The following is a 16301-nucleotide window of genomic DNA, read 5'->3' on the forward strand; positions in this document are numbered from 1 at the left end:
AGAAGACTGCTCTAGCTTTAAGTAAAAAATTAGGCTATACAAACCGTGATTCTTGAGCCAAAATTGAATCGATAGACCGAACATCTAGTGGAATATATATATATATATATATATATATATATATATATATATATATATATATATATATTGTTCTTCCTTTATTAGGTAAAACGCTATTAGCCCCTGAAAAGTGTGACGGTTGAGTCGGGTTGGACAGTGTGTGATTTTTTTTTTTTTTTCTGGGTATATTGGCCATCCAGACATAATGATAACAGTGGAATCAAGTGCACCGTGAAACGTCCCGGGAGCGTCACACCTTTGTCCTCCCGTCAAATAAAATAAGGTACTATAGTAGGCTAACGTTAGGATAGCTTAACGTGGTTAGGAATATGTTGATTTAACGTCAAAACACGGATTTTCAGATTTTTAATAATCTAATTAGTCGAATTGTTTCTTCCATTCCCGAGCGACGGCCCGACATAGCTGTATCACTTCTCGCTGAATTCGCACCGATTTTGCCAATATGACTGGATGACTAAGTGTACCAAAGCAAATATGTGGGCTGGGTTGAGACGGGCCGCCCACTGTAATTATCTTCCCATTCACAATGAACTTCGCTAATTTGCTCGTAATAATCATCTGGTGTTACTTGAAATAGAATACTAGAGTTCTGACCATAACTGGATTGGTGGTGCTATTATTCTTATCCTCCAAGTCTCCTTATTACTCACTCTGAGCTGAATACCCTTCCCCCCCCCCCCCTGGCATTTGTTGGACTTACAAGATTTGTCTCGACCGTATGGGACTAACAGATCAGCCTCAGGCCATTTTGGTTATATTCTTGTTACGACCAGACTCTGTTGTTCGGCTCTGAAATTTAGTGATGTGATATCGTTCGTTTAATCCACCAATGCAAAAGACCTTCCTGAAGTTGAATTCAGCTGTCAAGAATTTTTAAAAGATTACGTCATTGATTAAAAGGTGGTAAATTATGAACCCAAGACGTTTCTTTCTTATAAATTCTTAACAGTTTCTTAGCGATTATGTTTGGTTAAGGTCTGCATGGGGTAAAAACATAAGAAAATTCGACAACTTTCGAGTTAAAAACAGGCGAGATTAGGGATATCTGGGAACCTCCGAACTTTACAACTCTGTGCATATGCACAGACATATACTGTAATGTAAAGAAATGGAGAAGTACTTTTTCCACACCATTTTGCAGTTTTACACTGAACACCTGTACTGTTGGTAACCCACACTTGAAGCTGAAGACGCATGTGGTGTGGTACGGGGAAGATAGGAGAGACCAGTCGGTGTTAGACCAGCAGTCGAAATGGAGGCACAGCATTATGCATGCAGACTTATTCGTGTTTTGGCTGAATCACCGGATTTCAATCGTGCCTATTGGACCACTGATGAAACAAAAACAAAAAAGCAATCAAGTGCTGTTTCAATAATGCCCAAGTGGCAAGGATTTAGAATCCATACTACAGTAGGCTACTTCAAAATCACTATAGTGCTGATGTTCTGGAGCTGGGAAATGCGAGGAAAGTCCACCATATTAAACAGATCACCAAAATGGATCTGTCGCACAAACCACAACAAGATAGTTTTTATAGAGGTCTCCAGACTAACCTAATCTATAATGCTCGTTTGCGAAAAAAAAAAAAAAAAAAGTACTAGGTATAATTTTTCAAAAGTCAGATATACCATTTTCTGTCTGATATGTTAACTTTTTTCCTTTGCAGAGTATCTAATATTTTTGGTGGAGAGAATTATTTTCTAGACACTTGGGTTACCGCTAGATTCATATAGCTAGTGTGGTGTTTTCAGTTACTTGTGAAAACTTTATTACTTAGTTAAAATGAGAAGCCCTGTGGGAAATTAATGCAAAAATATGACTCTCCATGGAAACCAAAATGCAGTTTTTTACTCGTACGTTGGCGATGTGCTTTCAAAATACATATGTAGATAAAACGCAAGAAAGTATTTATATCCTCACAGCATTATTTATCGGAAACTTGTTGAATTATCATTATTTACCTTTATAGTTATCGAAAACTTGTTGAATTATCATTATTTATCTTTATAGTTATCGGAAACTTGTTGAATTATCATTTTTGACAACATCATTTATGTGTCCTAAAATGAAGTATATGGCTTTAATATTAAATCGTTAATGATTCTGAGTAACCCACGTTCACTCCTAAGCCTTTAAGTAAAGATCTGTGTTAGCAAAGGGATTAATGTGGTCTATGTATGTCCCTTTCAGTTTGCAAAATTCCTCTTAAGTTGAACAAATTCATCAGAAGATTGCAAGAGTAAATGAAATTCCTCCCAGTACAATGACGGATTTTCCATAATACTTTTGCTGTCTCTTGGCGACTTTTTTCAGCTTTAGTAAAGACAGTGGTTCGAAACCTGGGGTGCAAGATCATTTTTTTGGAGGGGGGGGGGAGGCGCGAGGGCCCATAGATAAGCAGTGTCTTGCCAGAATAAATGTGTCTATAATGATTTGTATCTGCATCAACCTCTGAAACATTTTTTTTTTTTTTTTTTTTTGGCCAGTGTGAAATGAGTTTCCTCCTTAGTCTCTCGCCTGGTCACCTCTCTCCTCCCTCTCTTCTTTGTTCTGGACGTCTTAAAAGCAAAACAACGATCCAAAGAGGTCTGATACCAAAGAACAGACCAGTTTTTGAGGGTTGATGAATCAAGAAGTTGCGCTACCTTTAGGACTGGTTTCTGTTTCCCATTCATTACACAAGCCAGACCTTCGATTATCTTCTTTTTGTTTAAATTTTCAAACTGCAGCAGCTTCAAGTGACAATCGCTCGCCACATCCACACAAGACAGGTCCCTGTCTTCCACGCTTACACCTTCCGCAGTTCAGGTGACAGCTACATGTTTAATTATATGAAACAAGCAATATTAATGCCCCTTTTCAAACTACATACTACTTGGTTCGATCTTTTCATCACGGAACTTTGCCAAATGTAAGAGAATTATAAACAAGCTTGTTTTGATTATTAATGGTAATGACTGTGGAATAAAATTTATGATAACGTGCTTGTACGAACCAATGTTGTAATGGTGGTGTTTATGAACATGCAGTGTGCTGGTGTTTATGACCATTTGTTGTGGTAATATTTATGGCCATGTGATGTGACTGTTTTGACCATGTGGTGTGATGGTTTGGATGACCATGTGCTGTGGTGGCTTTTATGACCATATGGTATGGTGGTGTTTACAACCATATGGTGTGGTGATATTTATGACCCTGAGCTGTGGTGGTATTTATGACCAAGTGGTGTAGTGTAGTTTATGAATACGTAGTTTGGTTGTGTGTATGACCATGTGGTGTGTTGATATTTATGACCATATAATATTTTGGTGCTAATGACCTTGTATTGTCAAGCTGATGACGATATGGTATTGTGGGGTTTATGACGATTTGATATGTTGGTGGTTATGACCATGTGATGTTATGCTGCTTAAAGCCATTTAATTTATTTGAGTTTATGACCAGGTGGTGTGGTAATGATTATGACCATGTAGTGTGAAAGCGATTATGACCATAGGGGGGGGGGGAAGGTGTTTATGGCCAAGTGAAGTGGTAGTGTTTATGGTCATCTGAAGTGATGATTTTGACCGTGTGGTACTGTGTTCATGTGTTGGCCAGCTCCATGTTGTCCGTTTTCTTTCTTGTATTCTTTCTTTCTTGCTTAATTGTGGCAGGCACCTCTACCCTTCAGAATTAACTGATTCCGATCAAACTTCGACACAATGACCATCCTGTGACCTAGCTGTGTCTGCTAGGTATTGGTTGCTAGGCAAAAACTCGTTGCCAGGCAACGGCCAAAAACCCGCTTTTTTCGTACTTTTCACGTTTTGAGCTGAAGAAGCATTACTAATGGGCGTAGAAAGCTCTAACTTCTTTAAGTGAAATCTTGAGGTCATTCCCTATCAGAAGTGAGCCATACATATTTCCCTTCTGTCATCTAGTTTTCGAGTGCCAACCCTGTGAAGATTGGCTTCAGTGTCCACAGCATCCAGTACTAGTTTTCAAAAACGCCCCCATAGTTCTCTGGCGGCTCGATGGAATTGAGTGAAAGTTTGCATGCTTATAGACACTGACTAGTACTACAACTTTCTCTAGTACACCTATGTGCTATATTGTCCAAATCAGTGGTCAAAGGTTATAAAATGGGAAAACGGTGAAAATAGCTAAAATCACGACTATGCTCACACGACATGCTGAGGCTCCAAAGATTATTTAGACAAGACCATGATTCTAGGGTGCAATGTTGCACTGCAGTACTTCCATACAAAAATGACATTTAGAGTCGAAACTCATTTCCAGTAGCTGACAGCGCCACCTAGAATTGTACCTCTGGTGGGCCATGCCACGAATTTCAAGTTCCCTAACTCCACAGTGGGTCAATGGAATCGAATGAAACTTTGCCTGCTTATAGACGTTAATTAGTACAACAAATGTGCTTCATTCATGCATGACCTATATCAAGCAGGTCAGGGGTCAAAGGTCATCAAGTGCAGAAAATATGAAAAGTGCTAAAATTATGACCTTGCTTGTACAAAATGCTAAGGTTCCGAAGATTATGAAGCCAGGGCCATGATTCTTGGATGGAATGTTGCACTGGAGTACCTCCATATAAAAATGACTTTTAGTGTCGAAACTCACTCCTGGTCTCTGAGGTTTGGTCCGCTTAGAGCCGGCCATCGTCGCCTACCAGTTTGTTGATATTTATGATCATGTGTTGTTGAGTGTTTATGGCCATTATTATGGTGTGAGGGTGTTTATGATGACGTGATGCGATGTGTTTATGGCCATTTGGTGTGTGTGTGCTTATGATAATATCATGTCTTGGTGTGTATGACGACAATACATACTAGTATATATATATATATATATATATATATATATATATATATATATGAAGAGAAGACGGAGGGGTGTGCAAGGAACAGCATGGTGGAATGAAGAGGTGAGACAGACTGTGGCACAAAAGAAGAAAGCATACAATGAATGGATGAGAAATAGGGGCGTGGAAGAAGTTGAGAGGCAGAAGAGAGAGTTATATGTAGAAAGAGAGAGGTGAAGATTAGTAAGAAAGAGTAAGAAGAGAGCGGATGAGGAATTTGGAAGGAACTTGAGTGTAAAGTGGAGGGACTGTAAGAAAATGTTCTGGAAAGAGGTGAAAAGAGTAAGACAGGGTGGAAGTGAAGTTAGCAGGGGAGTGAAAGATAAAAATGGTAGATTACTAGTGGAGAAGGGAGAAAAAGTGAGCAGATGGAGAGATCACTTTAAGGAATCGTTGAACATAGAGGATGGAAGTAATGCGAGTATAAGTGGCTGGAGAATGGCTGGGAGAAGGAGGGAGGTGAGAAGACAGGAAGAAATCAGTAGGATAGAAGTTGAGGAAGCAATGAAGAAAGTTAAATTGGGGAAAGCCCCAGGAATAGATGGAGTGTGTGGTGAAATGCTGAAGTATGGGGGAGAGATAGTAGTAGAATGGATGTGGAAAATGTGCAGACTGGCCTGGTAGGAAGGTAGAGTCCCAGAGGATTGGTAGTCAGGTATAATTATTCCCTTGTACAAAGGAAAAGAGGAAAAAGAAGTGTGTGGTAATCATATGGGCATCTGTCTTCTTAGTATAATAGGAAAAGTGTATGGTAGGATACTTATTGACAGAATTAGAGAAAGAACAGAGGAATTAGTTGGAGAAGAACAGGGAGGCTTTAGGAAGGGAAGAGGTTGTGTAGATCAGATATTCATTCTTAGAGCTTTAGTGGAAAAGTTTCTAGAGAAGGAAAGAAGTTGTATGCAGCTTTCGTGGATTTGGAGAAAGCATATGACAGGGTGGATAGACAAGGATTGTGGAAAGTATTAAGAATATATGGAGTAGATGGGAAGTTGTTGAATGCTGTGAAGAGTATGTATGATGGTGCTAAGGCTGCAGTGCGTGTGAATGGTGAACCTCTTTGAAGGTTGGGCTGAAACATGGATGTGTCATGTCTCCATGGTTGTTCAATCTGTACATGGATGGGGTAATAAAAGAGGTACAAGGTAGGGTAGTGGATGTTGGAGTGGCACTGATGAGAGAGGGTAGTGTTTGGAAACTCCCTGTACTGTTGTGTGCAGATGATACTGTGTTGTTGAGTGAAGACGAAGGAGAGCTGCAAGGCTTGATGGATGAGTTTGGGAGAGTGTGTAAGAAACGGAATCTAAAGGTGAATGTAGGGAAGAGTAAAGTGATGGTCTTTGAGAGAGGTGAAGTCAGTGAATGTACAGCGAGGTTTGATGGTGAGGAATTGGAAAATGTGAGTACGTTTAAGTACTTGGGTAGTGTGATGAGTAAGGATGGAGGTTTGGAGGGTGAAGTGCATGAAAGGGTACAGCAGGGAAGAAAGGTTGCTGGTTCCTTGAAAGCAGTGACAAGAAGCAGGGAAATGAGCATGGAAGTGAAAAAGTTACTACATGACAATATTGTGATACCAACTCTAACGTATGGAAGTGAAGCTTGGAAGTTGCTGGAGGGACACAAGTCAAGAGTGAGAGCAGTGTAAATGAGTTATTTAAGAGGAGCCTGAGGAGTCACATGAAGAGACAGGCTGACAAATGAGGATATAAAGGAGCGTTGTGGTTTGGATGTGGATGTGATAGGAAGCGTTAGGAGGAATACACTGAGGTGGTTTGGCCATGTGGAGAGGATGGAGGGTGAGAGACTGACGAAGAGAGTGTGTGTGTGTGAGGTGGAGGGGGGAAGAGGGAGGGGGAGGCCGAGGATGAGACGGAGGGATAGGGTGGAGAGGTACAGTATATGAGAGAGGGGGGTGTGAGTTGGGAGCGGGGCAGTGAAATGGCGGGGGACAGGGCGACATGAAGGCGATTTGTTTGTGGCCACCCCGAACGGGATTGAGGCGTCTGGTAAAATATATATATATAGATAGATAGATAGATAGATATAGATATATATAGATATATATAAACATTATATGCCGTATATATATATATATATATATATATATATATATATATATATATATATATATATAGATAGATAGATATAGATATAGATATATATATCCCTGAGAGAGAGAGAGAGAGAGAGAGAGAGAGAGAGAGAGAGAGAGAGAGAGAGAGAGAAACTGCTATAACGTGAATAAAATAAAAAGAATGCGTCACGAGATTTAAATGTGTCTCACAGTTTCAGTTGCTTCACTTATTTGACATATTTTTATGTTAATCTTTCTACCTTCAGAGGACATTATTAACCTCAGAATCCTAACTGCAAGGGTCAGATAAATCCTTCAGTAATCCCATCACACAGGTAATCACTCTTAAGCTCAATACACTTTCTCGAGGAAAGACAACGAAAATAAGTAATACGTTATGGGATCCACGAGGCTAAACACCTCACTCACCTGCACCAACATCCTGGCCTCCTCCTGAATCACTTCGTCCATCTGGCTCCTGCCCATTCCCAGGTCCCGAAGGTTACGAAGCAGGAACCGACGCGCGTTTTGCCACTGTAGCCCGTTGGTGAAAACCACGCCTAAGAGACACACACACAAAAAAAATAAAGACAATAAAAAATGTATGCGAAAGGACCAGCAAAGAGTTACAGAAAAAATTAAATGAAAAGAAAAAATAAATATACCGGAAATCGTCATTCATTCATTATTCTCATACCTGCAGCACGAGTTACCGTCTTTCTGTTTATAGCCAGGCGCCTTAATACCATAAGAGATGGCCACAAACAAATCGCCTCCATGTCGCCTTGGTCCCTGCCATTTTTCTGCCCTCCTACCAACTTACACCCATCTCTCTCATATACCTCTAATTCCGTCCTTCCATCTCACCATCGGTCTCCTCCTTCCTCTCTACTCAGTTTACACCTTTCTCTTTCATATACTTCTCCACTCCATCCTTCTATCTCATCATCAGTCTCCCCCTCCCTCTCATCCCCTTCCATCTCACTTACACACACCCTCCAATTAGTCTTTCAAACCCCATGCTCTCCACATGACTAAACCACCCCACTGTATATCTCTTTACTCATTGTATCATATCCACATCCACACCACAACGTTCCTTCACTTCCTCATTTGTCAGCCTGTCTCTCCATGTTACACCACATGCTCCTCTCAGATATCTCATTTCCATTTCCCTTACTTTTGACTTGTGTCCTTCCATCAAAGTTCAAGCTTCGCTTCCATGCATTGTCATGGGGATCACAGTACTATTATACAGCGACTTTTTTTTACTCCCATGCTTACTTCCCTATTTCTTGCCACTGCTTTCAGTCAACCAGTAGCCTTTCTTCCCTGTTGTACCATTTTAAGCACTTTCTCCGAACTTTCATCCGTACTTATCACACTAACCAAGTATTTAAATACACTCACCTTTTGCTTTTCCTCACTATCCGGCCTCACTTAATTCAATGACTTCTTTTCTCTATAAGACAACTTTACTCTTCCCCACATTCAACTTTAGATTTATTTCTTACGTACTCTCCCAGACTCATACACCAAGCTTTGCAGTTCCCCTTCGTCTTCACTTAACAATATAGTATTATCTGGAAACAACGTAACCGGAAGTTTCCCACCTCTGCCTACTCTCATAAGGGCCGCTCCTACATCCACTGCCCTATCTTGTATCTCTTCCATAACTCCATCCATTTATAAATTGAACGACCAGGGAGACTTGACACATCTCTGTTTCAATCCAACATTCAGAGAGAAATATTTACTCATTCCACAGTCTACACGCACTGCAATCCTCGGGCCTTCATACATACTCTTCCCCGGCATTCAACAGCTTGCCATTAACTACATATGTTTTTAATATTTTCCTCATTTCTTGCCTACCCACTCTGTCATATGCTTTCTCCAAATCCATGACAGAGCATGCAACTTCTCTCCCTTCTCAAGAAACGTTTCTAATATACAGCTTAGGATGAATATCTGATCTACACAACCTCTTCCCTTCCTGAAACGTCCCTGTTCTTCTCCAACTAATACCTCTTTTATTGCCCTAATTCTGTCAGCATGTATTTTACCAAGTACTTTTTCTCTTACACTAAGAAGGCAAATGTCCTTATGATTACCATACACTTCTTTTTCGTCTTATCCTCTGTACAGGGGAATAATAGACCCTTTTCGCTCAGCTGATTGCAATGACGTCACGATGTAAACATCCGTGTCTGGCGGCCAACTTGGTAGAGAGCTCTTCATCTGTTGATGCTGTTCTTAAGGAGCTATTCCTATGCTAGACATACTACAACAGACTGTACTATATTTTCCTTTCAGCCGCTCAAAGATCTGACAGTTTAAATTGTTTTCCCTTTAATTTTTGTGGGTAATATTTACTCCAACCCAAACATCATTTTGTGATTCTAGGGGTGATTGGTACTTAAATTATACCCTTTTGTTAACAGTGTTAATTAATGTGTTGGGCCATATCCTTACCTAGCGCAACTGACCAAAGGAAGAAGATATAAACAAATTAAGTACTATAATGCTGTAGGCTAGTAGCACTATGTTAAGGATGAAAATACGTAGCTACCAATTAATCATGGTAAATGTACAGAATAGCTCCGCATTATCTTTCCCCCGTTTAACGTTAAAACCCCTAATACTATGGTAAAAGGTACCATTAGAGAAGAGAGGAAATGTGTTTTATTTCCCATATAATACTGCAAAAAACCTAAACTAATGTTCACCTTTACACCCTAATTCAGGTATAAAGTAATCTGTGACAGAAATTATCGTCAGAATCGTTCAAAACACATTAGAAACCATGGAAAAAAAAAAAAAAACTAGTCTACATTTCTATATTCTTCTTTTTTATCTGAGTTTGGGTGATAGGGAGAAAGTTAGGTTCCGCCTTTAATTTCTTTTAAGTGGGAAAAAGACATATCCATTTTTAATGGATATTTAGCCATAATGTGGGGTTATAGTGTTACAGTAAACGGAAAAAAAATGATGCGGAGCTCTTCTGAACATTTACCAGATAAATATATGTGCTAACTTTATTGAGAAAAGTCGTCATTTGCATATCATTCAGTAGAATCTGGTAGAATGGGAAGTTATATATATATATATATATATATATATATATATATATAATGGATAGATAGATATAGATAGATGGATAGATAGAAAGATGTAGATATGTGTATGTATGTATGTGAGTGTCACGGGGTTTTTGAAAATTTTTATATTAAAGAATACTTTAAATGTTAACTTGTCAACAGAGACAAGGATGACATGTGAAAATCAAGCAATGATTACTTTATTTCTGCTTACTTCGCCGATTCTCTAAGGACGAGAATTTATTTACTTTCTCAGCAGTACACAGCAGAGACTAATTACTCATAATTGCTGTTTGTTAGTACTACTAGCCTCACGAGAAAGTGACTCCATCCCTGACAATCAATAACTAATGCTATGAATGATAAACAGGTTCTTGCTGATGCATTAACTCCAAGTTGGCACAACGGATTTCAATTTGATGCAAAAGGACTGCCTTAAGTACCAGTTATGAACAATGCAAAGCCTTAGGCAAACTAGGAGCGGTAAGTAAAATAAACTTAACTTGGAAAAATAAAACACGAGTTTACATTACATTAAGCTCAAGAGAAAAGAAATGTAAATTTATTATTTACAATGAGATAAAAATTTACGTTATATGTCTCAAAATGAATTCAAAATAACAAAGAGAATACACTCACTCGCTCACTCACAAGCTAAACGAAACTCTTAAGCCTAGGAAAAATGAAAAGAAGTACTGGTCAGAAAAGGGGGGCTAGGCGGGATGAACTGTGCGTCGTTACATAGGAAGGACGCTGCCACCATACTGAACCTCTATGCCAGATCACATTGAGTAGAGATTTCAGGAACTCGCCGAAGAACGACCTGCTCTCACGGCGCACAAAGTCTGACTGACTTCAAATTATGAGAGGCGAGGGCTGGCCGCGCTTGCTAACTGCCAGTGGAAATAATGTGAGTGATACACACTCAGATTAAATCACTCAGCGAAGGTGCTAATGTCGCGCGCAAGGATGATCACTTATGAAACAGTGAAAAGTGTTCTAAAAACCGTCCCAATCAAATGAATGCGTGGGCGGTTGACTGAGTGATACTTATTGGGAATTCCACTAGAATTCGCGGTTTCCCACCAAAGTTCAATGTCACGAGTTGTTTAGATACAGAATCGCGTGAACTCGTGACATTACGCCCCATCAAAATCAAATTTTTTCCTACAAAAAATTTTACGATATACATATAAATCCTAACTCAGTCACACAAGACTCACATTGTGGTGTGTGTACTACCCTGCTACAGGAGAAAATCACAGTCGCCCATGAGCGTAAAAACCTCGTATTTACGTTAATAGAAGCAAGCTTGAGGAAAAAACTCTATGGCGACGGTGAAAAATCCTGTACTCAGGTCAAACTGAGCAAAAAGTTCGCTACATTTACATTAGCAACTAATTGTTATGTAGCGTGATGTATGTAATACACGGTGTAGGTGTGACAGTTGTGGTGTAACTGTGCCTACATGTAAAATGATATAACACAAGTTAATAGTAAAGAGACGACGAGGCAGAAGAGAAAAGATGGCAGCATGCAGCAGGGACGATCAGCTGATCTGCACGACAATGCTGCACCAGCCAACTGCACCTGCGAAAGGAATCAAGGTGGAGCATCAAAAGTGTCATTTCTCTCTCTCTCTGCCTAGCATTCAGTACTTATGTTTATTATTAACCAGGAAAGGTAGTCTTAGGATTCACAGATCTCTCAGGACCCTTGTAGTTTACTGGTTAACCTAGCATTATTAACCAGGAAACGTGCCAGTTCTTGAATTGCTCAAATTTCTCAGAACGGGCAGTTTACTGGCTAACCTAACATTATTAACCAGGAAACGTGCCAGTTCCTGGATTGCTCAAATATCTGAGAACGGGCAGTTTACTGGTTAGCCTAATGCTACACTTACAATTTACATTAGGAAGCTAAGAATCCCTACGCAATCTCGGGCAGGTCACATTTTAACACCCACCGTGGGTGTGAACACTGATGTGGATAATGTGCATTCTCCGGGAATCCTCAGAGAGGCCCACAGCTCGAGACGTTCCACAAGGTAATTCATACACAGTCTTGGATTGTCCTTACGGGGGTGTCGAACTTTCCCCTTAACCTATGGTATTTATGCATGTACAGGCCCTGGACTCATATGATGTATCCTGTGGGGCCAACGGGCGAGACGTCATGTCTGCACCCACTTCACCATTGCCCTCTCTTTCAACTACCTCAGAGATTTCGGGTGTGATTTCAAATGGCACAGGAAGGACGTGTCCCTGATTGGTGTTACATGGACACACGTTGCAGGAACGCACAAAGCTATCTATTTCTCATCCCATCCCTGGCCAGAAAAAGTCAGCACGGATATGGCCCTGGGTTTTTCTTTTGCCCATGTGACCTCCTGAGGCTGAACAATGACCCCATTCTAACACTGCTTGGCGGTACTTTGCAGGAATGACAAACTGCAGTCGAACCTCGGCCTGGGGTGTCCATGACTCACGGTACAGCCGTCCTTGTTTATGAAGGAACTTGGCTTGACCTCCCCATGAATACTTTATCACTCTACCCTTTTGTTTCTTCCACACGGCAGCAAGTGTCGGGTCAGAGTGTTGTTATTGGACAACAACTTGGCTACACATCAGATCTTGTGGCGATGCAATGGTCACTGGGGTGACACAGTTTGGAGCCTCGACCGTGGCTCGTGTTACTGCAGCCGAAGTCTGAGTAGCATCATCTTCAGTGCAACTATACTTGGCACCGTGAATATTGCCAATGATTAGGTCAAATAAAGGTTCTGGCATGACAAGTGCGAGTGTCGTACCAGTGTAAAATGGAGATGCCACCTGGATACATGCCTCAGGGAACAATCTCACTGATCCATCAATAAGGTTAGCTTGGATCTGTCGACCTGTGTACTCCTCAGGCCGAACTAGACTCTGCCTGACAGAGCAACCTGAGGAACCATTGTCTCTCAGGACCTTCACAGGAATGCCTCTCACAAACCCTGGCTGAACAAGGAAGGCGCTGTCACCTGTGGGAGGGCCTGTGGAGGAAGCAGCCAGCCACTGATGAGGCTGCTGAATAAATGATGCGGCAAACATGGTACCCTGAGAATTAGATACTTGAGGGGTTGTACTTACTGTCTGGAGAAACGGAGCACTGGCCTCCTTTGAAGGAGTGTTCACTGTCGCTGGGGGACTAGAGAACTGTGGGGAAGTACCCGTACTGCTAGGGACGACACCACCGTGCTGCTGCTGAGGAACAAAGGCTGCATTCGCCTCCTATCTCCGATACACTGGGGCTGGTGCTGAAAAGGATAGTCCAGACGGTCGGTTGCGTGGCTGATACTGCTGCTTGAAATACCGGTACTGCTGCTGGTTAGGGTTCTGCTTGTCGTACCGCTTCCACTCAGGTTTCTTGGTATTTTGCCCCTGGTCCTTTCTCTGCGATTTGCTTGGACCTTGGCCATTATTCTGGGAACGGCCTTGTTGCTGGGGTTCAGTCTGAGACTGTTTCCCAGATTTGTCAGCTTTCCTGTTTCAGGTGTGCTGCTTACGAGATTGATACCCGTACGCAGTGAAGAACGCATCAGCCTCCTCCACCATTTGGCTGGCGTCCCTTACCTGGCAGATCTTAAGATAAGCCATAAGTTCAGCAGGCCACGACTTTTCTAGCTGTGTGCACAGCATAAAATCAATTATTATCCCCTCACACGTGGAAGCAGTTTCATCTGTCTCCATCCACTCATCTAAGTAAGCAGCAAGCCGGTCAAGAAACTGAACGGCAGTCTCTTTTTCTTGTAAACGCACCCTCATAAACTGACTTTTGGCGTCGTCAACTGTGAGACCGTACGCTTTGATGAGTGCGGCCTTCATCATCTCATACATGAGATTGTCTCCACGAATTCTGTGGAGAATATCAAGGGCAGGGCCCTCAAACAGGCTAAGAAACTGAAGCCGCTTAGCTGCATCATCCAGCTGGTACAGTTGAGCCATGTCTTCAAAACGAGCTATGAATGGCTCGATTCGCTCGCCTTCCTTGAATGGAGGAAACTTGATGTGTGGGGTCACCAAAACATGTTCAGGGAGACCGCTCATGGAGCTTGGGCCAGCTTCACCAGATGTGTCTGAAGCCAAGGAGTCTCGCTTGAGCCTCAGGATTTCAAGTTCATGTTTTTCATGTGCCTAGCGCTCGTCAAGTTCGTGTTCTCGCTCTCTCTCTCATTGTTCTCGCTCATATTTGCGTTGTTCTTGCTCTTGTTCTAACTCGAGTTTGCGTTGTTTTTGCTCGTATTCACGTTGTTTTTGCTCGTGTTCGCGTTGTTTTTGCTCATGCTGACTTTCTCTCTCGCGTTCCTCGCACTGCTCTCGCTCGTATTCGCGTTCTCTTTCGTGTTCCTCACACTGAATTGGACGCTCTTCGCGAGCATCGTTCTCTCGTTGCTTCTTGTAACTAAACCAAGAGAGGACGTAGTCCTTATTTTTTCTGGGTCGGTAAGCCCCATATCTTTAGCTTCCTGTACTTAGACGTTGGTAGACATGATGCTAACTCAGTCTGAGTAAACTAGAGACTCAGTACTGACTGCTATTTTGCAGAGAAATGCCAATAATCAAGAATGAAGAATATAGGCACAGGTTAGTGGTGACAAGTTTTATCTAGTTAAACAGGTAAAGAAAAAATAAAAAAAACAACTGACTGTGAAAACTATTACGTAAAATTAATAGAAATGCATCAGTAATCACCAGTAAGATAGTACCTATAGACTTTAATGATAAATACCTAAGTATGAGTGAGTGAGTATTATCTCGTGAATAACTTTAGAGCTAGAAGTGAATATCCTGGATTGAGGTCGCCAGATGTCACGGGGTTTTTGAAAATTTATATATTAAAGAATACTTTAAATGTTAACTTGTCAATAGAGACAAGGATGACTTGTGAAAATCAAGCAATGATTACTTTATGCCGGCTTACTTCGCCGATTCTCTAAGGACGAGAATTTATTTACTTTCTCAGCAGTACACAGCAGAGACTAATTACTCACAAATGCTGTTTGTTAGTACTGCTAGCCTCACGAGAAAGTGACTCCACCCCTGACAATCAATAACTAATGCTATGAATGATAAACAGGTTCTTGCTGATGCATTAACTCCAAGTTTGCACAACGGATTTAAGTTTGATGCAAAAGGACTGGCCTGAGTACCAGTTATGAATAATGCAAAACGTTATGGAAACTAGGAGTGGTAAGTAAAATAAACTTAATGTGGAAAAATAAAACATGAGTTTACATTACATTAAGCTCAAGAGAAAAGAACTGCAAATTTATTATTTACAATGAGATAAATTTACGTTACGTGTCTCAAAATGAGTTCAAAATAACAAAGAGAATACACTCACTCGCTCACTCAAAAGCTAAACTAAACTCTTAAGCCTAGGAAAAACGAAAAGAAATATTGGTCAGAAAAGGGGGGCTAGGCGGGATGAACTGTGCGTCGTTACATAGGAAGGACGCTGCCACCACACTGAACCTCTATGCCAGATCACGTTGAGTAGAGATTTCAGGAACTCGCTGAAGAACGACCTGCTCTCACGGTGCACAAAGTCTGACTGACTTCAAATTGTGAGGGAGAGGTGAGGGCTGGCCGCGCTTGCTAACTGCCGGTGGAAATAATGTGAGTGATACACACAGATTAAATCACTCAGCGAAGGTGCTAATGTCGCGCACAAGGATGATCACTTATGAAACAGTGAAAAATGTTCTAAAAACCGTCCCAATCGAATGAATGCGTGGGCGGTTGACTGAGTGATACTTATGGGAATTCCACTAGAATTCGCGGTTTCCCACCAAAGTTCAATGTCACGAGTTTGTTTAGATACAGAATCGCGAGAACTCGTGACAGTGAGTATATTATTTTGTTCTTCAATCTCAGATTAAAAAGATTATTTGTCATAGAGTTTTGAAGGGGCACCTGAAAAAAAAAAAATAATAAAGTAGGCAAAACAACTGTGGGGTCAACAGAAACAGCATGTTACATCTGCAAGGTTGTGCATTCTTTTGAAGTTTAAGTAAGAGTGACAGCTATATCTAGTCATGCATAACTACTGCCCAAGAAAATTAACAATAAATTCGGACCCTGGTACATTCGACCAGGTAAGTGCGGCCCATTGCTAGTTCATCCGACCTTATCAAGGTAAGTTCAG

The 16301-nt window shown here is 41.1% G+C and overlaps 1 protein-coding gene across 1 annotated transcript in view; it reads right to left on the reverse strand.

Annotated features, from left to right (window-relative positions):
- Positions 1-16301, reverse strand: part of LOC145408988 (cytochrome P450 2L1-like) — a 151507-nt gene that overhangs the window by 131611 nt on the left and 3595 nt on the right. The window contains exon 2 of the mRNA XM_080279560.1: positions 7444-7574. Coding sequence (XP_080135686.1) covers positions 7444-7574 — 131 coding nt within the window. The remainder of the gene's footprint in view (positions 1-7443; positions 7575-16301) is intronic.

This window comes from Coenobita brevimanus, chromosome 79, assembly GCF_032717465.1.
Source record: "Coenobita brevimanus isolate Jiangsu-jjx chromosome 79, ASM3271746v2, whole genome shotgun sequence".
NCBI classification, from domain to species: Eukaryota; Metazoa; Arthropoda; class Malacostraca; order Decapoda; family Coenobitidae; genus Coenobita; species Coenobita brevimanus.